Genomic DNA, 23,379 nt, shown 5'->3' on the forward strand with positions numbered 1-23,379 from the left:
GTCAAAAACTTACTACGTTCCAAATCAACACAAACTTCACGTCATCTTTTATTTACGACACTTGACATGAATAACTTGTGCCTGCATTCAGACATAAATAAAGTAGATATAAACATAACCTCAGTGTAGTCCACTACCATACACTATTCAAAATATACAGAAACTGTTGTGTAAATTTAAATATCGTCAGAACCTATATGTTATGTCATATCGACACAGAAACAGCTCTTACAGGTGGGACTGGTTCAGTTTAGGCAAAAAGAGTGAAATTGAAGAAGAATAGATTTAATTGTCATTGCACAAGAAGTTCAACGAAATTAGCTGTGCCATGCCTGAATGTAAAAAAAATTGAAAAATAGTCAGCAATAAATACACTACACATGCGTACACAATCATCTCAAATCAATAATTATATATATAAATATTAAAAAATAACATTAAAAGCAGTATTGCACAAGTTGACCCATTATTGCACGTTTGAGTTAAGCAGGTTAGTGTTATGGTTAGTGTATTAGAATAATATAGTTTCCTTGCAATATCCTAGGAAGTGCAAATTAGTGACCCGCTCCCTCTGTAGAAATAAAGGCCTCATTCTAAGGTAACAAAAACACAGCAGTTCTTGTTTTCAGGTGATTATACACTAAAACCCCCCAGTTAGTATACCATATTCCATTCCTGCTAATATACCCCATTAAACCCTTCACACTGGACCTTTAAATACAAAGCTTCCCCTTTGCTGGACAGATGTTGAGGCCTACTACAGACATGCACAGTCATTTTGTTGCCATGGAAACTGTACCTTTAACAAGCCACAGCAATGATCATTTTATATGCTGTGAATCAGACTGAGTCAAATTTATGTTAAACACCATTTGTGTCAAAATACTGTCATATTTTGCATCTCCATTTCTGCTCAACATGAACAAAGAAGCCCTAAGAAACCAGCTCACTTCATTTCCCAGCATGCCCCGGCGCAGGGCATGCCTGTGATGTCACAATAAGTATATATACGGCTACAGGGAAGAATTTCTTCCTCCATTGTTACATTGTAACAAACGGGGCCGGGGTGAAACGGGCAGAAAGGCGTCTTCTTCTCGCTACAACATTCGCACCGCTTTGACACCAAGCGTTTTAAGGAAAGGGCCAAAAATCCGCGTCAAAGCGAGAAGACAGCGAAGTTAGCACCGCCGACTGAACCCGCCCCGGTGAGAGAAAAAAGGATAAACGAACACAGATGTCAGCGGATTTCTCCATCGCGAGCCTCACACCAAGAAGATAAGACGTTTCGGCTCATTTACATGACTCCCGGTGCAAAATGTTGGGGAATAAATCGCAGCTAATCATATGACGTCCCCTGTTTCTGCCGTCTGTCTGCCCTTTAAATAGATAGGCATGCAACATTTAAATAAAACCCGCAGGTCTAACAGGCAGCTCCTGCTTTCTTTCTGATCCTCCAGTGTGCAGAACAATGAACATGGAGCCTAAGTAGCCTCATATAGGCAGATTTAAGTGTTGCAAATTGACAGTGAGGCGAGGATTACTCCAGGTTACATTGGCTCGTTGGGTCGCAGTGTGGATACTCGGTTCAGGGATATCGGTTTGGCACAAAAAGGCAGCTCATAGGGCGTTGAGAGATTGATGTGCAGCTCACATTGGGAAGAGAAGCGACCTACGAGCTGGTTGGAATAAGGGTCCCTGTTTCTGCCCCAGGTAAGAGGGTTTAGTATTTCATTATCCGGGCGGTTTGCCATTGTGTGTGTGTGTGTGTGTGTGTATGTATGTGTGTGTCTGTGTGTGTGAAAAATGGGTAGAGCTGGTGTACTAGAGGGAGAGAGATAGACGGAGCCTTTGCCTGTCAGACTGATAATATCCAACCTCCCCCAACAGTCAGTTGCTGCATGTCCACAGTTTAACAAATGCCTCCCCACCGCAGCTGCATGTCCCTGAAGGTAAATACACCATGATTGTGTGTAAGCATACTGCCCAACTAAGTCCTTTAAAGGAACAGGAGCTGTGATGCTCACAAGGGAAATGAGCCGACTATCAAAATCCAGCCTGTGCTCTATTTGCCCTATTTATATTGGAGTCCCCAGGTGGTTAATGGCTCACATTGATGCTATAACCACACTGAACATGCACAGCCTCTTCAGGTGTGTTAAATCAGGTTAAACCTAATTTCAAATCTACATTAAAGCATAAATTGTGTGCTGTTTCAGCAATGACACTGTCTTCTTCTTTGAGACGTTACATCTAATTTTACTACTCTTTATTTCTGATGCAAAGTGTCCTCACATCCCAGTAAAACCACCCTGGCTGCAGCAGTTGTTACATTATTCACTGTCCTCAGAGCAGCTCCAGGATTTGTCTCAACATGACATCATCTCTTTATTTAGCATAAGGACAAACTACACTCCACGATATTACTCCAATGTTACATATCACTCCTGTTTGAAGGAGCAGTGTGTAAGATTTAGGGGGATTTAATGGCATCTAGCAGTGAGATTGCAGATTGCAACCAGCCGAAACTTCTCCCTATTTGAATTTCTGCAGTGTTCATGGTTCAGGAGGTTTTTACCAGGAGCTGAATTATCCGCAGAGGTCTCGTCCTCTCCAAACAAATGAACACAGTGACTGAAAATGAAAACACAAAATAAAGCAGTTTTATGTTAAATAAATCAGTATTTTTTCGACGCTCTTGTCATGGGTAAGCAGCAACTCCAGGGCTGATAAATGAAGCCAATGCAGAAGTGCCAAAAACTGCAGTTCCTTGAATGGCCACTGGAGGCTGGCTCCAGAAGCGAGTCAATCCCCATACACCCCCATGTTAAAATGCCCAACTTTACAACACAAATAAATATGCCAACAGCCTGGCACAAAAATGGTTTTGGTCTCTGTCGTTAATTTCCCCGTTCATGACAACTGCACAGGGGTTGATTTTAATATAACTCACCTGTTTACTTTTTATTAAGGCTTACAGTTACGCATAATCAAGAGCCGGCTGCTTTGAGTGACAGGCTGTCTGCCGATAGTGTCTTCTGCTTATCAGTGAGATCCACACCTGGCTCCCTGGTGCATATTTGCATTTCCTGAGATGGTGAAGGCAAGACACGCCCAACTCTGTCTTACTCTGCCTCTGATTGGCTTACCCTGACATTCTTACCCTAACTAACCAAACTCACTCGTCTTGCCTAACCCTAACCAATCCAAGCAACGACAGCAACGGTTACTAGCCAATCAAAGGTAAAGTAAAGGGGCAAGTCATGCTTTTGCTGTCCTAGGAAACACAAACTTGCCTCCCCCACAGCGCCAGCCTCTTGCCCCAGTATGGTCACTTTTGGCTTCAAGAAATCAAGATGGCGACGGCTGATGTGCCAAACTCAAGGCTTTCAGAATGGGAGTCAAAAAACCAATGGGAGACATCACAATAGCTACGTCCATTATTTTTTACAGTCTACGATCTGAAAACACGAATAGCTCTATCAACAGCCAGTGTTAAGTTTGTCCATTCTGGGCTACTGTAGACACATGGTAGTGCAACATGGCAGTCTCTGTAGGGAAGGACCCGCTCCCTATGTAGATACAACAGCTCATTTTAAGGCTACAAAAACACAGCGATTCGTATTTTCTGGTGGTTATACACTAAATAGAACATACTTACTATATGATAATCAGTTTCTGCCAATATATGCCCTTAAATCCTACACACTGGACCTTTAAGGCTGGATTTTTCCTTTGTAAACCAGAATGCACAATGGCTCATTTGGAGCAGTCCCATATAGGAATGAAGATACAGCATGTAACTGTCAGTAGCATGTGACATGTTAACACAGTCCCAGTTAAAACGTGCTTCATAAAGATGTAGAGTTGCATAGTAACCTGTTAATAACCCCTGAAAGTTAATTCACAGGGAGTACTAACAGGATGGACACAGTGTTTTTATGTTCTATTAAATCTATTTTTTAGGATTGAAAACACAGAACTTTGTGAGCTGCAGTTTGAGCGCAGACCCACTGGGCCCAACACAATATAACACGCTGCGCTCACTCACCTTGTTTGACCTTAACCTGCTGCTGTGATTGATCAGCTTTAGCTTTCAGATTCAGTCATATCGATCCCCTCTGCGCTGTTTTATAGCAGAACTAACAGGGGAAAAAAACAGTGAGTGAGAAGCCATAGAGATCATTTGCTTCAAGGCTGTTCGCTTTAAACAGTGCTTGCCTAGTTGCCATGGTGACGTTTCTAGACTTGATGATTTCAAAGTAGGATTTCATGTGAGATGGGGGGGGGGTGGGGGTGGGGGGGGGGCAGAGAGAGGAAATGATGGAGCTGGAATACAGATGAAAGGAGACCAAACAGCTGATGTCACCTTTTGTTTCCTTGTTGAGAACCGACCGGACACAGGAACAGTTTGATATATGAAGATCTGGCTTTAAAGGGACAGTTCACCCCAAAATCAAAAACACGTCTTTTCCTCTGCCTTCTCTCAAGTATAATGGAACTAGATGGCACTCAGCTTGTGGTGCTCAGAGTGCCAAAAAAAGCCAAAATTCAACAGCAATGTCTCTTTCCAGAAATCATGACCTGGTTACTCAAGATAATCCACAGACCTTGTTGTGAGCAGTTTCATGTAGGGACTATTTTCTTAATACCGAACTACACCCACCAACCATAGGTGCAATGTTGTTGCCCCCTAAATTCAGAAGCCCCACTAGTCTGAAAAGTCTCCCACTGGACCAGAAGCCTATTTCTCCGACATCCCTTTATCCCACAAGCGAACAGCCATTGCTCTGAAGTCCTGTCTCTCTGAAAATACAAACTCCCTGCAGTTAGTTTTAGTTTACCCAGCTCCTTTTGAGCCAGTGAGGCGGGGTGCTTTGTACCGACCTCTCAGAAAAGATTGCGGTTTCACAGGATCACAATCTTACATAATTACTATTATCAGTCAGAATGACCCTTAAAGAAATGAAAACCAAAGGGTTATTTTTTATTGAACAATTGTTTTATTACTATAATTGAAACTTGACACAATTTTATTTAATGAAATTATGTGTAAAGGATCTCCCTTTTGAAAATAAGTAAAATAAAGGTGAGATTTTCTGCCTAGTTGCATTGTTTATCTAGCATCGTAGATAAGCAAACGTACATGGTAGGATAACTGTCAATTTTATATCACAGTATACATTCAAACTAGTACGCGGCTGTAATTCTACTTGGGAGCATTGTGTTTTTGTTTTTTACTAACTTTCTTACTACCTTTTTGACTAACGGGGCTTCAGAATTTGAGCTGTTGGAACAATTTGCAGTCCCTCCAACCGTATCAGTGCGCAGAAGGAAGCGTGCATCTACTCATGGACGAGAGACTCGTGCTTGTGACAGCATGACATGTAAACATGGTGTCCTCCTCGGCTGTGCTGAAACATTAGCTAGCTCAGTGGTGCTAGGTGAGCTAGCAGTAAATGCACACTTCCTTCTGCACAGTGATACAGTTGGCAGGTGTAGTTTGGCAGAAAAAAATAGTTCCTACATGAAACTGCTCACAACAAGGTCTGTGGATTATCTTGAGTGACCAGAGTGCCATCTAGTTCCATTATAAAGGAGAGAATGTAGGCATCTCTATGGCAACCTGCTCGGCAACTCACATCAAAACAATCTAGACTGATAAAAAACACTACAGGTTAAGAGGAAAAATATGTATTTTTGATTTTGTGGTGAACTCCACATTTACTGGTGTCTGAGTGTGTTTTCTGTGCTTGCTCCTCTGTGCCCTCAGACACCGAGTTTCCATGGAGGCAGGTTCGTCCCTCAGCCTCAAACGACGATATGAAGAGGTGGACAACAGCTCTCCATTCTCTACACCTAAGGACTCCGACGATGACATCTCCAGCAGTGACAGCGCTGACAGCTGCGACAGCCTCAACCCTCCTTCCAGCACTACATTTACCCGTAAGGAACAACAGGAGACACACGTTAAAGGCAATACACTCTAAAACACACTCAAACAGTTCATTAGTAGTATTTAACTCCTCATGTATGACATTGCATCCAAAATGTCTCCCTCTTTCTTCCCACACTTCAGCCACCTCCATCCTCAGACAGCACAAGCCGTCACCGGGGGGGAAACGAGTACGTTTCGATGTGGTGACGGTGTATTACTTCCCCCGGCGGCAGGGATTCACCAGCGTGCCCAGCCAAGGGGGCAGCTCCCTGGGCATGGCCCGTCACCACTCCTCCATCAGACACTACACGCTGGGCGAGTTTGCCCGAGAACAGGAAACGAGTCACCGGCACACTTTGCGCCAGCACCTGCGCCAAGAGAAGCTCAACGCCCGCAAGATGAAGGTAGGCTTCACATTTTATCTGAGTGTGTGAGAGTGATCGGGTGGTTAAAGGGATGAGTTGAAGTAAATCACGCTGTGTTCCAAGGTGCCTTGTTTTACGTCAGACATACAGTTTTTATAAATTATACAAAATATTGTGCACCCTTGATTGATTAGGAGAAGAGCCGTGTATCCTGTTTCCCTCAACGTGCAGAAACTCTTAAAAAGTTGGGGTACATTAAATATTTTCCTCTCAAAAGCAGATATTTCCTCTATCTGTGGTCATTAAAATTAACATTTACATTTACATACAGTTACATTCACTTAACGATTTATATTTTATTCCTACTATCTTAAGTACTATTGTTAACACTGTAGCATAATGCACATTTATATCTCTATTTAATTGAATTTATCATGTCATATTTACATACTTCTATTTCATACTCTTATTCTTACCTCTTATAATTCTCTGTTCTTTATATCGGAGCAATTGCAACAAATCACAATTTCTCCCCGGGGATCAATTAAGTATTTCTGATTTCTAAAATACTGTGCTTGAAGATATACTATGCAGGATTTTCCTAAATAACAATGTATAGACTCATACAAAAGTAATCCCTCTCAGTCGTCACTTATGACCCACTAGAAGTGTGTGGCGGTTTCGCTTCCTGCAGAGACTCTGCCCTCTGCCTGTATTTTCATATTTTATTATTTTTTTCCATGCTCGGGACGTTCATGAGCGTGTACCCCCACAGCGTCAGGTGAGGTCGGGGCTTTATAAAAAGGTAGCGACCAGACTGTAACAGACTGTAAGCAGCAGGCATCCAAGTAAATGGTAAATGGTAAATGGACCTGCAATTGTATAGCGCCTTTCTAATCATCCGACCACTCAAAGCGCCTTTACACTATGAGTCACATTCATCCATTCACACACTGGTGACTGAGGCTATTGTACATGGTGCCACCTGCTACTCAGTTTTTAACACACCGATGGAACAGCCATCGGGAGCAAAGTATATATATATATATTAGTATATATTTTCACTCCACCATATTCTAAAGGGGAAAACTGTATGTTTTTCTTAACTACATTCTTACTACATACAGCTGTAGTTACTGGTTCCTTTCAGATTGAGATTTTAGGGGTCGTACACATGCAGCATTTTTAACGGCCTGGTTAACGCCAGGTTGGGTGCTGGGTGCTACTCTTGTCTTGTGTCTTCTTTCAGGTGCTGTTTGTGTGTAGGCCTATCATCCGTGGATCAGATGTTAAGCTCTGACAGCCCTGCACAAAAATGATTAACTTTTCCTCCATATTTATCACACACTGATATTTAAAGAAGAAGGGAAAGATATCTGCCAGCTGTGATTGGTTGTTCTTCGTCATATAACATGCAATGCGCGCTGCTGCGTTCTAAAAGTTGAACTCAGTTTATCCCTTTAACATCTCATATGTTTTGGCCAAAAGAAGTAAAACTCTTCGCAGTATTTATCAGAAGAAAAAGTCGACTTCTTGCCACCCCATTAATCTTCTCACGATTCCCCAAATTTATCTTGTGAGAAGGTGCAACCCTCAGGACGGGAAGCTCTGGATTCAGCTGCCAAAAGTATATCAAGCTATAACAAAACCTTGAACCAGCTACAACAATAAAATGCTGCTTATGAGTCTGTTACATGGGACAAAGTGCTTTTTGGTGATAATACTTTTTTATTTTTACTCATGTAGGATTTTGACTGCAGGACTTCTTGTTAGTGGAATATTTTTACATTGTTATATCAGTACTTTAAAGGATCTGAGTACATTTTCTAACACTGTCCATTTAAAAGTTCTCATAAGAAATGATGAAGCTACAGATGAAGCTGTAATTGAAGTGTCAGTCTTTAGGATAATTATGATGCACTTGAGCTTTAAATAGAATTTTTTAGCTTTAAATGTCTTGTCTTCAGCTCACAGGTCTACATAAACGATCTAACTGTCGTCCACAGCTGACCAGGAACGGCACGGTGGAGTGCGCCCAGGCAGACCTGCTGACTCTGGAGGATGTATCAGACGAGGACCTGGACGTGGACGGGGTGGAGGTGGACGACTGTTTCTTCCTCCAGCCGCTGCCCACAAAGCGCCGCCGTGCCCTCCTGCGAGCCTCTGGCATCGCCCGTATAGATGCGAGGGAGAAAGCTGAGCTCAGAACCATCCGCCTCTCCCGGGAGGAGTGCGGCTGCGACTGTCGCTTGTACTGCGACCCTCGCCACTGCGGCTGCAGCCAGGCCGGTATTAAGTGCCAGGTAAGGGTTGTTGGCTGAGTGCGTGTGCATAAAGAATAGAGCCACTGTGCAGATTGCTGAGACTGAATGAGTCATTTACTGCTCAATAAAATGTGTGTCCTGTTTAGCATACATAGAATCATTTTTAATTTGAGTCATATGTGCAAATTATTTTCCCTTTTTTTCAGGGAAGCTCCTTTGAAACATTGCAGTACAAAAACCAGAGTTATAAACAATAAAATGTACCTTAGGGTCCTTGTGTTGTTGTGCATCCTGACTCACTGTTCCTCTCCCATGAGTCACTGGGACACTTGAACACAACAGAGACGGTGTTACTGTTAATAATGACACCTCTGCTTTTCTACAATGTGTCACACACTGTCTGTTGTGATCTAAACCAGAGCTGTGTATCCATGAAATAAACATGTTCAGTCAGTCCTGTGAGATATAGTTTGAAAATATGAAAACGTATAACTCTGTTACCATGGAAAATGATTGCACAGATACATTATGTTTCTGCAGCACCTCTGCTGTTTGACTCTGCGTGCTGAGACATGAAAATGGCCGCTCTCTCTGTTGGTCTTCCATTTCTATAAAATCCAGTTTCTGTTTTTATATATTTTCTGCATTTTCCAGTATGAGCACCAACTTTTGGATTTGTGCAGCAGCTATAACAGATTTTACTGTTTCAATCTGTTGAAATAAATCAGTAATCATTAGTTCGTATTCTTGACAGGAATTGTGAATATCATATTCAAAGCATTTCAATACAATATAGGGATTGAAAAGCAATTAACCTTTGATTGACGGAGGTACTGAAATCTGCAGAATTTAGAAATCAGAGCATCAATGCAGCCAATCACTCATTACACCATCATCTCATTTCTCTTCTTTCAGTTTACTAAAATTTAAGATGAGAATATGTCAAAACATATTGATACATTCTGAATATTAAGACGCTTTTACCATATGTTTATGTGCATGACTGTGTGTTGTCAGTCAGTCGGTGGCCCATTTGACTTTATGCCCATTTCTCTGACATCTTATTATCCCAAAAACAAACACCCATTGCTCTGAAGTCTCTGCAGTTAGTTTTAGTTTCCCAGCCCCTTTTGAGCTGCTGAAGCTGGGTGTTTTAACATGATCTTTTCCCAACCTTAACCAAGTGGTTTCTGTGCCCACACCAAACCACACATCCACCACAGCGTTGCTGCGAAATGTAAAGTTTCAATGAATTAGCTACAAAATAATGTGTAAAATGTAACAGTCCTTGATTTACAGAGTTAACATTTTTTCTTGTGATTGGATTGTCTAACTACAGGGAGTGTGGAATTTCTGAGAAATGGGACTTGGGAGTAGGGTTGCAACAATATACCAAAACTGTCTCAGAAAATATTGTGGTTTCACAGTATCCTGGTGTTACATTATTATTAGTCAGAATGGCCCTTAAAGGTGTGAAAATGGAAGGGTTATTTTTCGTTGAACACTCATTTTATTTCTATATTTGATAATAGAAACCATTTTTTATTAGAAGTTTGTGTAAAAAGTCTCCCTTTTAAAAATAAGTAACATGAAGGAAAGATTCTCCATTGAGTGGATTCCAACCTGGGGCTATTTCCTGCATGTCGTCCTCTCTTTCTCCCCCCGTTCTACCACTCTTTACTCGAACTATCCAGTAAAAACAAAAGGCCAAAAAAATCTTTAAAAAAATCAAATCAAATGTTATTATAAACAAAGAATTAACATGTATATTTAATGTTTATTTTAAAAGAAAGAGCATATAACATTAAGGCTGTAGGCTGTATCTCTCTGTGCATGTATCGTTTAGAGCTTCAATGATTAATGCTTTGGTTTCAACAGAAAATAAATTGGCAGCTGTATTGTTAACGGTTTAATAGTTCACGTTATTTTAAAGCAGAAATGCCAAACATCTCACGGTACAAATGTTCCAGCTTCTCAGAAATGTGATAATTTGCTGCTGTTACTTGCCTTAAAAAATGTATGTTTGGGGTTTTGAACAAGATGTGATGATGTCAGCGTCTGGGAAATTGTGATGGACATTACATTTTTACTATTTTCTGATGTTTTATAGACCCAGACTATTTGATAATTGATAAAGAATAATAAAATAATCAGAAGATAAATCAATAATGAAAATAACCATTAGTTGCAGCCCTAGTATTATTGATGTTGTTTATAGTGGCCCATCTTGATGAAAAATCAAGTTTTTTTATGGGTAGAAATTGGGTTTTCTAACTTTATGAATGATTTTTCCCTTTTCTGGTTTATATTTGGTATCGTGAAGAGAAAGTACAACTCCATTTTGACCTGAGTTATTACACAGTAGAGCTGCAATGATTAGTCAGTTGATAAGGCAATCAAAAGAAAATCATTTACCAACTATTTTGACAATCAATTTCAGTCTTTTTCCAAGCAAAAGAGTCAAACATTTGCTGGTTTCCAGGGTTTAAAATGTGAGAATTTGCTGCTTTTCTTTGTCATTTATGACAATAAATGATTAAAGATGAAGTAAATTTATGAGTCTTTGGGTTTGGAACTGTTAGTTGGACAAAATAATTAATTGGAAACACTGAAAAAACATTGAAAATTCTAATTAGCATGTCTCACAATTTCTTAGCATTTTATAGACTAAATGGTGAATTAATTAATGAATATTGAAAATAATCAGCAGATTCATTGATAATGTTGCAGCCCAATAACACAGAAAGCAGATGTTCTCTTTCTCGTATCTCGACATGTACTGTGTCGTCTCTCTTTGTCCTCTGCACAACAGTAAACCCTTGTATAACTTACATAACGATCATCTAAATGACTCAGTCAGTTCCAAGTGTTTACCTTCTACTGTTGACATAAAATGAAACTGGAGTTTAAATATCCTTTGCTTTCATTACCAGGTGGATCGTATGTCGTTTCCATGTGGCTGCTCCAGGGACGGCTGTGGCAATGTAGCGGGCCGCATCGAGTTCAACCCTCTACGCGTCAGAACTCACTACCTGCACACCATCATGAAGCTGGACATAGAGAAGAGGAGGATGCTGATACAAGGGACCGGGGACCAGTATGCTGAATCTGACCAGATGTCCTCCCCCTCCTCCACTTGCCCCACCTCCCCGGACCTATCCTCAGTCGCCGGCCTGGACTCTGAGCTGGAGGAGAGCGAGGTGCAGACAGTGGTGGAGGTTCAGGATCTCCTGGCAGAGCAGGACATCCTGGAGCGCGAGAACGAGACGGCGGTGTTGCACCTGCAGAGCGCGGAGGAGCAGGAGAGGAGGGAGAGGGAAGAGGCAGAGGGGGAGGCGGTGCAGCAGGAGCTGGGGGCAGGAGGTCTCACAGAGCAGCCTCTCTGCCTCCTGCCCGCTGCTTTGGGAGGGGATCTGCCTGAGCAGGCAGAGGTGCCAGGTGTGGAGCAGGTCCTCCTGCAGGGGCCGTTCCCCACGGGGGCCACGGTGCTCTGCATCACTGACAACCAGGAGGAGAGCCCCTCCGACCTCCTCAAAGACTCCACCTCTCTGCTCTACTATCAGCTCAGTCCCATAGAGCCGGGAGCCTTTGAGACCCTGCCCAGAGCCGAGGAGGCTGAACAAGAGGTGCGGGAACAAGATTCAGGAGGAGACGACAGGAAACAAGACGGAGGAGAGGAGTCGAAGGATGGTACGCCTGAAGAGATCACCTGCAGGCAGAGTTTGGGCAAGTCTTTGACCAATGTGATTCTGTGCTCAGAGGAATGCGTGGCGGTGGTGGAGGAGAGGCCCTCGAGTCCCCAGCAGAGCCTTCCTGAGGTGCAGTGCCAACGGGAGTCGTGCCTGGAGGGAGAAATAGATCCACCGCCTCCTGAAGTTTAGTTCTAGCTTCTCTGCAGATATTTTGCACAATAGCTTCATCTAAGATGAAAAAAAATTACACATTTATTACTGCTATCATCAAGAATAATTACAGTAATGCAATCCTTTGTAGTGACTGTCATTGAATTATGTGAGCGTGAGTATTACAATACATGAGGGAGGAGGGATGCTGAAAGCACATACAGATCACTCCCTGGAAGTTATATGAATGCAGTTACAAGGAAACATTGTATGTAATTCTGTTGGGGGTGATGAATGCGGCCTTAATGGAAAAACATAAAAACACTTGTGTGTAGGAGTCATTCGTCGATGAGAAAGTACAGCAAGTAGTGCTTTGTTAATTTCCAACGTAGCGAACAGAAATCACAGTGTGTGAATGCTGACATAAGCCTTTAGTTTGGTGATGTATAAAGCTATCAACACTAAACACAAATTGTTTTTCAGTGCGCAAGAAGCTGGTGACTTAAGAGACTCACCGGCTCACGTTCCATTACGGCAGACCAGTGCTGTAGTCAAGCCAAATGAAGGCGTCTAATAGTACCCTCCGCTGAAAATAGACCTAATAATCCTGGAAATACTTGTTTTTGTGTACTGTATATGCATTTGCAACGTGCAAGACAGCGCCGAGGTTGCTGCTTTTGTTTTTTTTTAACGCACATTGTGAACCGAGGGCAGCGGGTGTTGTGGCTCTGCTGTTATGAAGGTAAAGCAACACAGAGCAGCAGACTGACACTGGCCTTAGCTGTTGCTCTCGCTCACCTCGGGCTGCTCGTGCAAATGCAGTCGATTTGTCAACAGAAACCTAGTTTACCTGTAGTTACAATGCCTATGATATAATTTCTTTGAGTAACGTGTCTTTTGTGGATTAGATACTGTTGGTTTGAGGTCCTCGCAGTCTTGTTCTTTGAGTGAAAGGAAATGTTTCTTTCATACTGCTACACTGTAATGCCATGTAGTCAGTCACGTCAAGTTACGATGAAATGCCAGGATAGATCTTCCCAGTCGTCTCCTCGTTTAAAGGGATGGTTTGGATATTTTGAAGTGGGGTCATATGGGGTTCTTATCCACAGTCAGTGTGTTACATGCAGTAGATGTTTGTCTGCACGCCCCCAGTTTGGAGAAGCAACATGAGTGCCAACAAAAAAAGCTAAGCAATGTACTGCTGTGGATGGGAGGCAGCAGCAAAGGGTATTTTAGCCACCTAAATTGTATGCAATATTGACAGTGTTTTCACCAGGGTTGATTGGCATACTTGGTGCAGATAACGTACTTACACGAGTACAACTATCATCCGAGTAAAATGTTCTGAGATTGTATTAATAGTTCTCTAATAATAACACAAAAAAACACATTAATCCAAAAGATTTTTAAACATAAAATATCTCTTAAACAGTACATTATTATGGTTTTGACATATGCTCAATGTTATGAGCAGGCTTTGTGATAAATCCATCAGTCAGTCCTCTGGCGTTGCACCACGCGTAACGTAGCGCAATGATGTCATTACAAGCTTACAACATGATGACATGGTAGACAGAAGCCTTCACTGTCTGCTGCAACAAGAATAAATAGTGTTTCTAATCTGTTTCAGTAGGATCATACAAACAATCTTGATGTCCGTGTTCGTTTTTAAAGGGTTAAAATACTGTAATATACTACAGTAAATACTATACTATACTATATAACAACTTCTTGTTCATTTCAACTTTAAGTCCCACCCCTGTCCAGTTCAAACCCCACCCATTCCAAGAATTTAGTTGGTTGATCAGATATAGATGCAGACACAGATAATAGTAAACTCACTCGACCCTAATTTTCACTACAGATAATAGTAAACTCACTCGACCCTAATTTTCACTACTTCACCGTTCCGTCAGACAGCCTGTTCTTACGTAGAAGCTGGCTTCAGTTCCCTGGTTTCAGCTGGGCGGCTGTGGCTCAGAGGTAGAGTGGGTCGTCCACCAATTGCAAGATCAGTGGCTCGATCCCTGGTTCCTCCAGTCCACATGCCGAAACACCCTTTGGCACAATACTGAACCCCAAATTGCTGCTGATGACTATTCCATTGGTGTGTGAGAGTGTGTGAATGGTTACCAAGTAGGAGGTGGTACGATGTATGGTAGCCTCGACCAAAAGTGTGTGAATGGGTATGAATGGGTGAATGTTACATGTAGTGTAAGAGCACCTTGAGTGGTCGGAAGACTAGAAAGGCGCCATACAAGTGCAGTCCATTTACCAGTCACCAGACTCCATTGAGAAAAACAGCAATTTTAGCTTGCTGAACACAGGAGCTGCTGGTCTACCGCTGCCATGATCTGTTGGTTAATTTGCATTGTGTGACTTTGGTGAATCTGAACTAACCTTTTTAAACACCAAAGTCACACTATAACACAAACAGTATAACTGACTGAGGCAGCGGTTGACCAGCAGCTCCTGTGTTCAGCCAGCTAAAATCACTGTTTTTCTCAATGGAGTCTGGTTTTGAAGAGAGCGATGTAACGCCTTCAGTTTCACATCAGAAATCGCTGTCTGACATTAAGATAAAGCAGTGACAATATCCTAAATATAGCATATACACAAAGTGATTATGATTTTTTTGGTGGCTAAAATACATTTTGTTGCTGACCCCTCCACAGCAGTACTTTGTTAGCTCCTGTGTCCGACTCCAGCCTGCTTTTCCAAGCTTTGGGCGTGCCGACAAACATCTACTGCATATAATACACTGAGTGACTATGGAGAAGTACCTCATACAACCCCACTTAAAAAGATCTGAACTGTCCCTTTAATGAGTCGTACTGTAAGGAAGAGATGAATCAAGTCAAATGTCATATGAAGAAAATAGCATTTAAAGAGTCAAAGAAAGTAGTTATACAAAATGATGTGATGTTACTAATTTATGAAACAGATTGACCTGAATTTGTATATTTTATGTTCAGTCTGTACAGTGTGTGTGTGTGTGTGTGTGCGTGTGTGTGTATGTGCCTACTTTACATTACTGCGTCTACGTGGGAGAGGAAGTTGTGTATGCATCTGTGTGTGCATGTACACGTGTATGTACTGTATTATGAAAAGGGGAGGGGGGAGTATATTAGTGAGGATACATATTTTATTCCTGAGAAAGGTGCTGATGTTACAGATTTACAATTCACTGATTTTTCTCCCCACCATCATGAGAAATATGATTTCACGGAGATGTTTCTCGATGACTGACGTTACGAAGTGTCGGAGAGCCTCTTTAGGAAACGCAATAGCTACTGCACTGCAAATCATTAATGTGGCGGTTCTGGATTGAGGAGTTTTATCATGTAAATGCAATCGTATAACATTTTCCTGTCTTTAAATGTCTTTTTTAAGCTGTGTCTGATTAATACTGATCTGCGTAAGTGTGCCGACTCTCCTTACACAAAACCAGTCCTTTGTTTTGTTGCCTAAAATTACAGCTGTTGCTTTCAGTTACAGCTCGCCAAACACAGGACGTGCTGCCGTGTATGAGACGTCTGATGTATTTCTTTGCCTTTTTTTTTTATTTTTAACTGTCTTAATATAAATCTGCTTAAGAGTTGCACCAAAGCAGTGGTTTCAAACCTAATTAGATGATGCTTTCAACCATCATATTTTAACAAAGCGGTCTCCTGTACTTATTGTGAGGCTTTTAGATTTATTGTGGCCCTTTGTGTTTGCGTGACTCGCCTTGACATCTTCAAAGTGACGATGATTAAAAGCTGCCTATTGTTGAGCTTTCTGTCCTTGGCTTTCTACTAATAGACTTTAGGTTTGGGACCACTGCATCAAATTAACTCCAGTACACTATGTGATTGTGTGTGTCTCTGTATGAACGGGGCGTGTGACTGTGGAAAAGACTGATACGTTTAGACTTCATCTAAAAGCTGTGAGAACTACTCTCATGCTAACTGTTGCCTAAAGTGGACAAAAAGGTTTTTTATACAAAAATAAAAACAATAAAACACTCATTTTAAAAAGGATGAACGTTTGATGTGTTGTGTTGATTTCATGTTAAAAATTGTTTATTTCACAGGATTTAAACATCACAGGTTATGATTCCATTGATGAACTTGGGTCGTGACTTTGATTTGGTTAGATCTGGATATCATATTTACCATTTATTCATAAAAATGTGACTCCTTCAATGATGATGATCCTTTTTTGTGATTTTACACTCTTACTAAATTAATAATAAGGGAAGCTTTGGGTCTAATGTATTTTTCCTGATAACAGTTTAAAGAGAATTAGCTCCTATTGCAATTATGTTTGAATTTGTATCCCTTCGCGTCAGCAACAGCCGTGGTCAAAGGAATTATGCTTTCGGGTTGTCTGTCTGTCCCTCCCATTCTCATGAACACGATATCTCAGGGAAGTTTCTCAAATTTGGCACAAACGTCTGCTTGGACTCCGTAATGAACTGATTAGGTTTTGATGGTCAAATGTCAAGGTCACTGTGACCTTGCTTTTGTCCCATTCTAATCAATGCGATATCTCTAGAAGGCCATGAGGAAATTTTTTGAAATATGGCACAAACATCTGCTTCGACTCACCAGTGACCTTATAAGTGTCAAAGGACGAGGTCAGTTTGACCTTTGTCTGTCTCCTTCACGTGGACGCAATATTTCAAGTAGGCCTTGAAGCAATTTCTTCAAATTTGGCACAAATGTCCACTTGGACTTGACAATGAACTGAGTAGGTTTTTGTGGTCAAAGGTCAAGGTCACACCTTGTGTGTCTCATTCTTGTATTTATATCTCAAGAGGGCCTTGAGGGAATTTCTTTAAATATGGCACAAACATCCGTTTTGACTCGCCAATGAACTCATAAGATTTTGAAGGTCAAAGGACAAGGTCACTGTGACCTTGCGTCTGTCTCCTTCTCGTGGATGAAATATCGCAAGAGGGCCTTGAGGGAATTCAAATTTGGTACAAGCGTCCACTTGGACTCAAGGATGAACTGATTCGTTTTGATGGTCAAATGCCAAGGTCACTGTGACCTTGCTTTTGTCCCATTCTTGTCAATGTGATATCTCTAGAAGGCCATGAGGAAATTTCTTTAAATATGGCACATACATCTGCTTTGACTCACCAATGACCTCATAAGATTTTAAGTGTCAAAGGACAAGGTCAGTTTGACATTTGTCTGTCTCATTCACGTGGATGCAATATTTCAAGTAGGCTTTGAGGCAATGTCTTCAAATTTGGCACAAATGTCCACTTAGACTCAAGCTGGGTAGGTTTTTGTGGTCAAAGGTCAAGGTCACTGTGCTTACAAAACAGTGAAGAAATCATATGTTAAGTCTGACAAAATTTTACTGAAATATCTAATAGGATAAAATAATGAAGTGAACACATTCTATATCCAAAAAGTCAAAGGTCAGCATGCTGTGACATCATAATGTTCTGCAAAAACACTTTTCCTGGCCATTGCTCAAAGCCATATCTCAGGAACAGAAGGGGAAATGTTTGACCGCCTTGAAACCGTGGTCACTATATAGATCTTCTACGCTGTCGAGTTGAAGATGTGTGTGAAGCGTCCACGTCTTAGAATCTGTAGCATCTTTGGAGCAACATCTGTATTTGAAGCATTGTCTACTATCAAGGCTACATATGAGTCTGGGCAGACATAAATGTAAAGTAACTGCAACTTACCTGGTTCACAGAGGCATACAACCTCAAGGTGGTGATTCCAGTTTATTTCTATTTAAAAAAAAGTAATGATTCAATAATTGTTTTCCTTAGTGTTTAGTGTCTGTTTTGTCATTACAATCACTCACTGCAAACTGATGTCATTGACCTGTGTGAAATCTGTAGATAACGTGTTGTTGCTCTGAAGGGAAAAAACAGAAAGGAAAAAAAAGTGAAGTCTTTGTCCTCAGTCAGACACTGGAGGTCATCACAGTGACTATCAGCTGGGTGCAGTACACTTGCTGACCACTAGATGGTAGCATAAATTCATTCCCCTGAAACTCAGCCTGCTCTCGACATGCAGATATGTGTGTCTCAGACAGGGTTCATTCACCACAGCTGTTACTCTAAAACATGGGGCTCTATCTTGTATCAGTGCCACAGAGTTAAAGCAGCATTGGAGATAGTAACACAGCCAATTAAATCTCATCTTTAGAGTGGCTTCTCTTAAACTGAACAAAAAATTAAATGCAACACTTTTGCCTTTGTTCCCATTTTTTCACAGGTTTAAGTTAAAGATTTATGACCTTTTTAATGCACACAAAAGACTCAAAGTTTGGTTGCAAATGCACTGTTTTATGTTGAAAAATTTATTAGAATCTCATTACTTGTGGTATTAAAATTGAATTTTTACCATCTGCTTGGGACAGTGTAAACCAGGATTCATCTGTGAAGAGGATGTTTCTCCAAACTGCCAGACACCATCAAAGGTGAGCAGCTGCCCACTCCAGTTGGCCATGACAGCACATTCTTGCAGGTGAAGATGTTGGATGTGGAGGTTCTGGGCTGGTGTGGTTACACGTGGTCTGCGGTTGTGTGAAATAAACATTCAGTTCATGGGCAACAGCTCTGGTGGACATTCCTGCACTCCCTCAAAACATGAAACATCTGTGACATTGTACTGTGTACCAGAACTGTACATTGTGATCATCCACAGGTACACTTGTGTGGTAATGATGCTGTTTCATCAGCTTCTTGATATGCCACACCTGTCAGGTGGACAAAATTTGAAAGAAAGAAATCTTTTGTATGCAGAAGAAATCCTAGCTCCTATGTGATGCCTCATACACAACCCAGCTTTCGACTCTTACTGGGCTTTGAATCCTCAGAATAATCTGTGTCAGCGAGTAACATCTTTTTCAGAATCGCCTGTGGCCTCACGCTTATCACTGTGTACAACAACTGATTGTAGTAACCAAAAATATTTGTCTCTTTTCTCTTCAATGGCAGGAAGTTGCTCACTGAGTTTAAGTGACACACTGTCTCCCCTCTATTCCCCATCGGCCTGAGCCAGAAGTGGCTTCTCATGAGCGGACTTTTGCCAGCGTGACCCACGCGGCTTTGAGGTCTCTCCTCTGGGATGCAGGAAGCAGACTCACTGCTCTGACAGTCACTTCCCTTTAACTAGCTTTGTAAACCAAATACTGATAACCCCAGTACAAATACCAGTCACACCAGTGATTGTAAGAATTCCTGTTAGATTACTATTGTCTTAAAGAGGGTTATTGTATTGTTATATTAAAGGGCACTCAACTGATTTTACACATGAAGCTCAGTCTCCTCTCTCTGAGGAGAACTACTCCGTTTATGGAAAATGACTATGGAGTTTCAAAGACATGAGCGTCTATCTGGCAGGGAGGTGCTGTTGAGCTGCTTTATGGGACGTGTAGAATCCAGTGTTTTTGGCACTTGTCTCACACTAAGGCTGCATCTACACTAATACATTTTTGTGGGTGGCAGGATGGATATTATACATTGCTGTTTTCGGTTCTGGAGTAAGTCTTGAGATCAGACCCGTGCAGGACTGTGATCTACATTCCTTTTATGATTTCATCCTTTTTGTATGGGTACCTCTTTCCTATTTCCATGGCAATGGATAATGCTCCCGGCATTCACCATAATATGTCGCTGTAATCTGTTTTCCACTGTCTTGACCACCTTATACTCGTATTACTTTCAGTCAGGGGTGGCCTGGCCATCTGGAGGTTCTGGAGAATCACAGAACAGCCGGTACTCCAGGACGGCTGGTGGCCGCCACGCAGTCATCACCGTTTATTTGCTTTTTTTTTTTCTTTTCCTCCCTGATAATCTACTGTTCCACGTCCAGTCCGCTAGGTGGCAGCCTTTAAATTGGATGCCAGCCGGCCCATAGATATCTATGAGCCAGCCGGCCGCCAATCAAACTGAAGAAGAAGGAAGCGCATACGGTATGCGCACCGGTTGTTGTGGGCTGGGCCGAGTCAAAGTCCAGGGCTGTTTTTTAGTCCCAGTCCGCCCCGCCCCTGCTTTCAGTAATGTTGTGTTCACATCAAACGTGATGCGAGTTTAAAGGCTTGAATATTTTGTGTTGACTAGTGTCATACGTGCGTGAAATCGCTGAATCGATGAATGAACTTCCGCTGGTATGTCGTCCGTGTCATACGCCCCCAGAGGTTCTCAATGCTGATTGGCTATCGCAGTGCAAATTGGTCGCTGAAGTTAGGATTTTTCAATGATTATATCAACGAAATCATTATATAAGCATATGTTGTGAAATTGCGCTACTCGCTAAATTCATGCCCCTTAATTCACGTATTTCGCATCGTTCCCATGGTTCTCGTTGCATCCATTGTGCCACCTGGTGGGAATTCGCGTCTAATCACGTCTTTACATTTACTTTACATGTAATTCTCTCACTGTTTAACACTGTAAAACACTGTTTAAAAATTAATTAGTGTGGATGTGGCCTAAAAATCTGGTTATCTCAGCCTCTGCTGCTTTGACAGTAACCACTCTGTGAAGTTTCCTGACTTTATCAAAGTGCTGCATTCGCTGGTGTACCCCTTTCAGTGTGTCTTTTTACTTGAAGTTACCTGATTAAAATTCCCCTTCTCTTCTGTGCCAGTCGTCGTGTGCCATTGTTCAGTTAGCCAACAGCCTGAGAGTCAACACACACACACACACACACACACACACACACACACACGCACAAACAAACACCACAAACATGCAGAAACAAATTACCTCTGGAACAATTGTGGCGGCAGTCCACAGCTCTGAGAACTATGCATCATCTGTTTAACCTTTCCGGCCTCTGGCTTTCTATTGTTTCACCTCTAAAATAGCCGGAAGAAGTCAGCCGGGCCTGATAGCTTCAGGGCTGATGATGGAGCCCATCACGAGCCTGTGGAAATATTTCGAGAGGACATTAAAAAAACATTACAATCAGAGGAGGGAATGGCTCCCACAGCCATCTCAGAGCGTGCTGACAGATGTGCAAAATCACCGGCTTTATCTGGGCTTTAATTTTACTGTTGTGACTGGACAGAGCAATGGAGAGCAACTGGGCATTAGGAGTGACGTATGTGAGATGGAAAGTCGCCACACCACCTCGCTCCAGTCTACCAGTCTGAAAGTGCTGCTCCAGCGCCTGGAAAGAATGCTCTCTCTCTCTCCCTCTCTCTGTGACGCCAGCGCTATGGCATCATTAGACCTTCACCGAAACCAATCCCTTTTTAAATGGCACTATTCATAAAACTGGCTCATGGTATTTTCACTAGTCTGCCGAGCTCTTCACATGCTGGCTGAACTAAGGAGGGAAATCCAGACTCCCTGACACAAAGTTCACTCTGTGTGCTCAGGAGAGGGGATCCAAACGTCCTCCTGAAAGCAGGAAGAAGGAAACAATGAGGGCAGCAAAGTTTGACACGAAACTGAAAGCTGCTCAAACTTTCTCTCTCAGTCTGTCAGTGAAATGGCAACACATCTGTTAGCTTGTCCACACATTTGATGCCTTTGTCCAAGATAATATATATATATAAACTATTCTGTATTTTATTCAGGGCTGCATTTTGATGATAGTGTCGTGGATATATGTGTGCATATTGTATGCCTAAGGATGCTTTAAAGCAGTGGTTCCCAATGTGTTATATTTCTGAGAACATAAAATTAGGCAACATCTAGTTTTGACACCTCCTCACAGGTTGTAGTGTTAGACATTGGGATGTTACCGGTCATATAGGCGTGTTCACACTGAATGTATACAAACATTTTGTGTGGTGAAATTACATACAAAGTCAATGTAAAGACACAAACAGATGTGAATTCACGCTGGGCAATGTGAAAGATGCAAATTCGCAAGTTGAAAACATTTAACTTGAGTGAGCAATTCTTGTGATACTGTGTCGCTAAAGCCCATTAGCGTTGAGCTCTAGTTGAGATTGTCCTCATGTTAGCAAGAATCAGTAATGGAGGACAGACATTACTGGTCTGTGAGCTCTACCACTACATGGTAAGTTCTGAAAACATATATTTTTGACTTGTTAAAGCTATGTTGTTTAGCTGCCTCTTAGTAAAATGCTCTGAGTAGCGTAAGTTGGTCTTTTATTATGGAACGTAAACAAGCAAAGGAGTGAAGCAGTGATGCGCTGCCGTTTAAGTATGTAAAATAATAAAGAGTGATGCTGTCTTGGTTCACGTTGGTTCAGAGCACGGAGCCTCCATGTTTACCGTGTTCACATCACTTTATGTCAGCCATGGCTGCCTTCCTCAGTTAGTTAGCACAACCATTAGCACAACTGTCAAGGGTGAATATTTGTCAGTTGCGAAACACTCCAAAAGACACTTGAGCGAGTAATGCAAATTTGCATCACAAGAATGTTTTTTCTTTTTAAGATTGTTTCATTTGAGCAACTTTTAGTGCATCTTTCTTCTTTGCAGATGATGTGCTTCTGTTCGCTGCATCACACCGTGACGTCCAGCATGCACTGGGACAGTTTGCAGCCCAGTGTCAAGTGGTCAAGATGTTACTCAGCACCTTCAAGTCTGAGGCCATGGTTCTGGATGGTGGATTGTCCCCTCTGGGTTGGGAGATATTTACTGTCCCATGTGAAGAAGGTCAAGTGTAGTAAAGTAAAAGTAAAATGGAGTGTGAGATGGGCAGGTGGTTTGGTGCTGCCTCAGCAGTGATGGGGCATTGCAGCAGACTGTCGTAGTGAGGAGGGAGCTGAGCCAGAAGGTAAAGCTCTTGTTTGATCGGTCCATCTACATCCCAACCCTCACCTACGGTCATATTTTTTAGGTAGTGACCAAAGGAATGGGATCCTGAATACAAGTGGTCGAGATGAGTTTCCTCCATAGGGTGGCTGGTGTCAGCCTCTGAGATAGGGAGAGCAGCTCAGATATCCGGAGGGAGCTCGGTGTAGAGCTGCTGCTCCTTCACGTTAAAAGGGATTAGTTGAGGCGGTTCAGTCATCTGATCAGGATG

At 42.0% G+C, this 23,379-nt stretch overlaps 1 protein-coding gene across 2 annotated transcripts; it reads left to right on the forward strand.

Moving 5' to 3' along the window:
- The first annotated feature begins 1,032 nt into the window (after positions 1 to 1,032).
- Positions 1,033 to 14,262, forward strand: csrnp2 (cysteine-serine-rich nuclear protein 2). Of its 2 annotated transcripts, none has more exons than XM_050065293.1 (5): positions 1,033 to 1,710; positions 5,771 to 5,973; positions 6,077 to 6,339; positions 8,307 to 8,603; positions 11,498 to 14,262. In XM_050065293.1, exons 2-5 carry the CDS (start codon positions 5,784 to 5,786, stop codon positions 12,443 to 12,445), a joined length of 1,698 nt encoding a protein of 565 aa, XP_049921250.1. In that variant the 5' UTR covers positions 1,033 to 1,710; positions 5,771 to 5,783; the 3' UTR covers positions 12,446 to 14,262. The 2 variants fall into 2 exon arrangements, with proteins under 2 accessions (XP_049921250.1, XP_049921252.1); XM_050065295.1 differs by having other exon boundaries at positions 5,771 to 5,943.
- The last annotated feature ends 9,117 nt before the right edge of the window (positions 14,263 to 23,379 follow it).

This window comes from Epinephelus moara, chromosome 16 (genome assembly GCF_006386435.1).
Source record: "Epinephelus moara isolate mb chromosome 16, YSFRI_EMoa_1.0, whole genome shotgun sequence".
Classification (NCBI taxonomy): Eukaryota; Metazoa; Chordata; class Actinopteri; order Perciformes; family Serranidae; genus Epinephelus; species Epinephelus moara.

Bases quoted from the DNA above. Each gene is read 5' to 3' on its own strand.
- csrnp2 (XM_050065293.1), top strand. From the start codon at position 5,784: ATGGAGGCAGGTTCGTCCCTCAGCCTCAAACGACGATATGAAGAGGTG. The intron at 5,974-6,076 runs GCAATACACTCT...CCCACACTTCAG, and splicing joins ACAGGAGACACACGTTAAAG to CCACCTCCATCCTCAGACAG. The intron at 6,340-8,306 runs GTAGGCTTCACA...TGTCGTCCACAG, and splicing joins TCAACGCCCGCAAGATGAAG to CTGACCAGGAACGGCACGGT.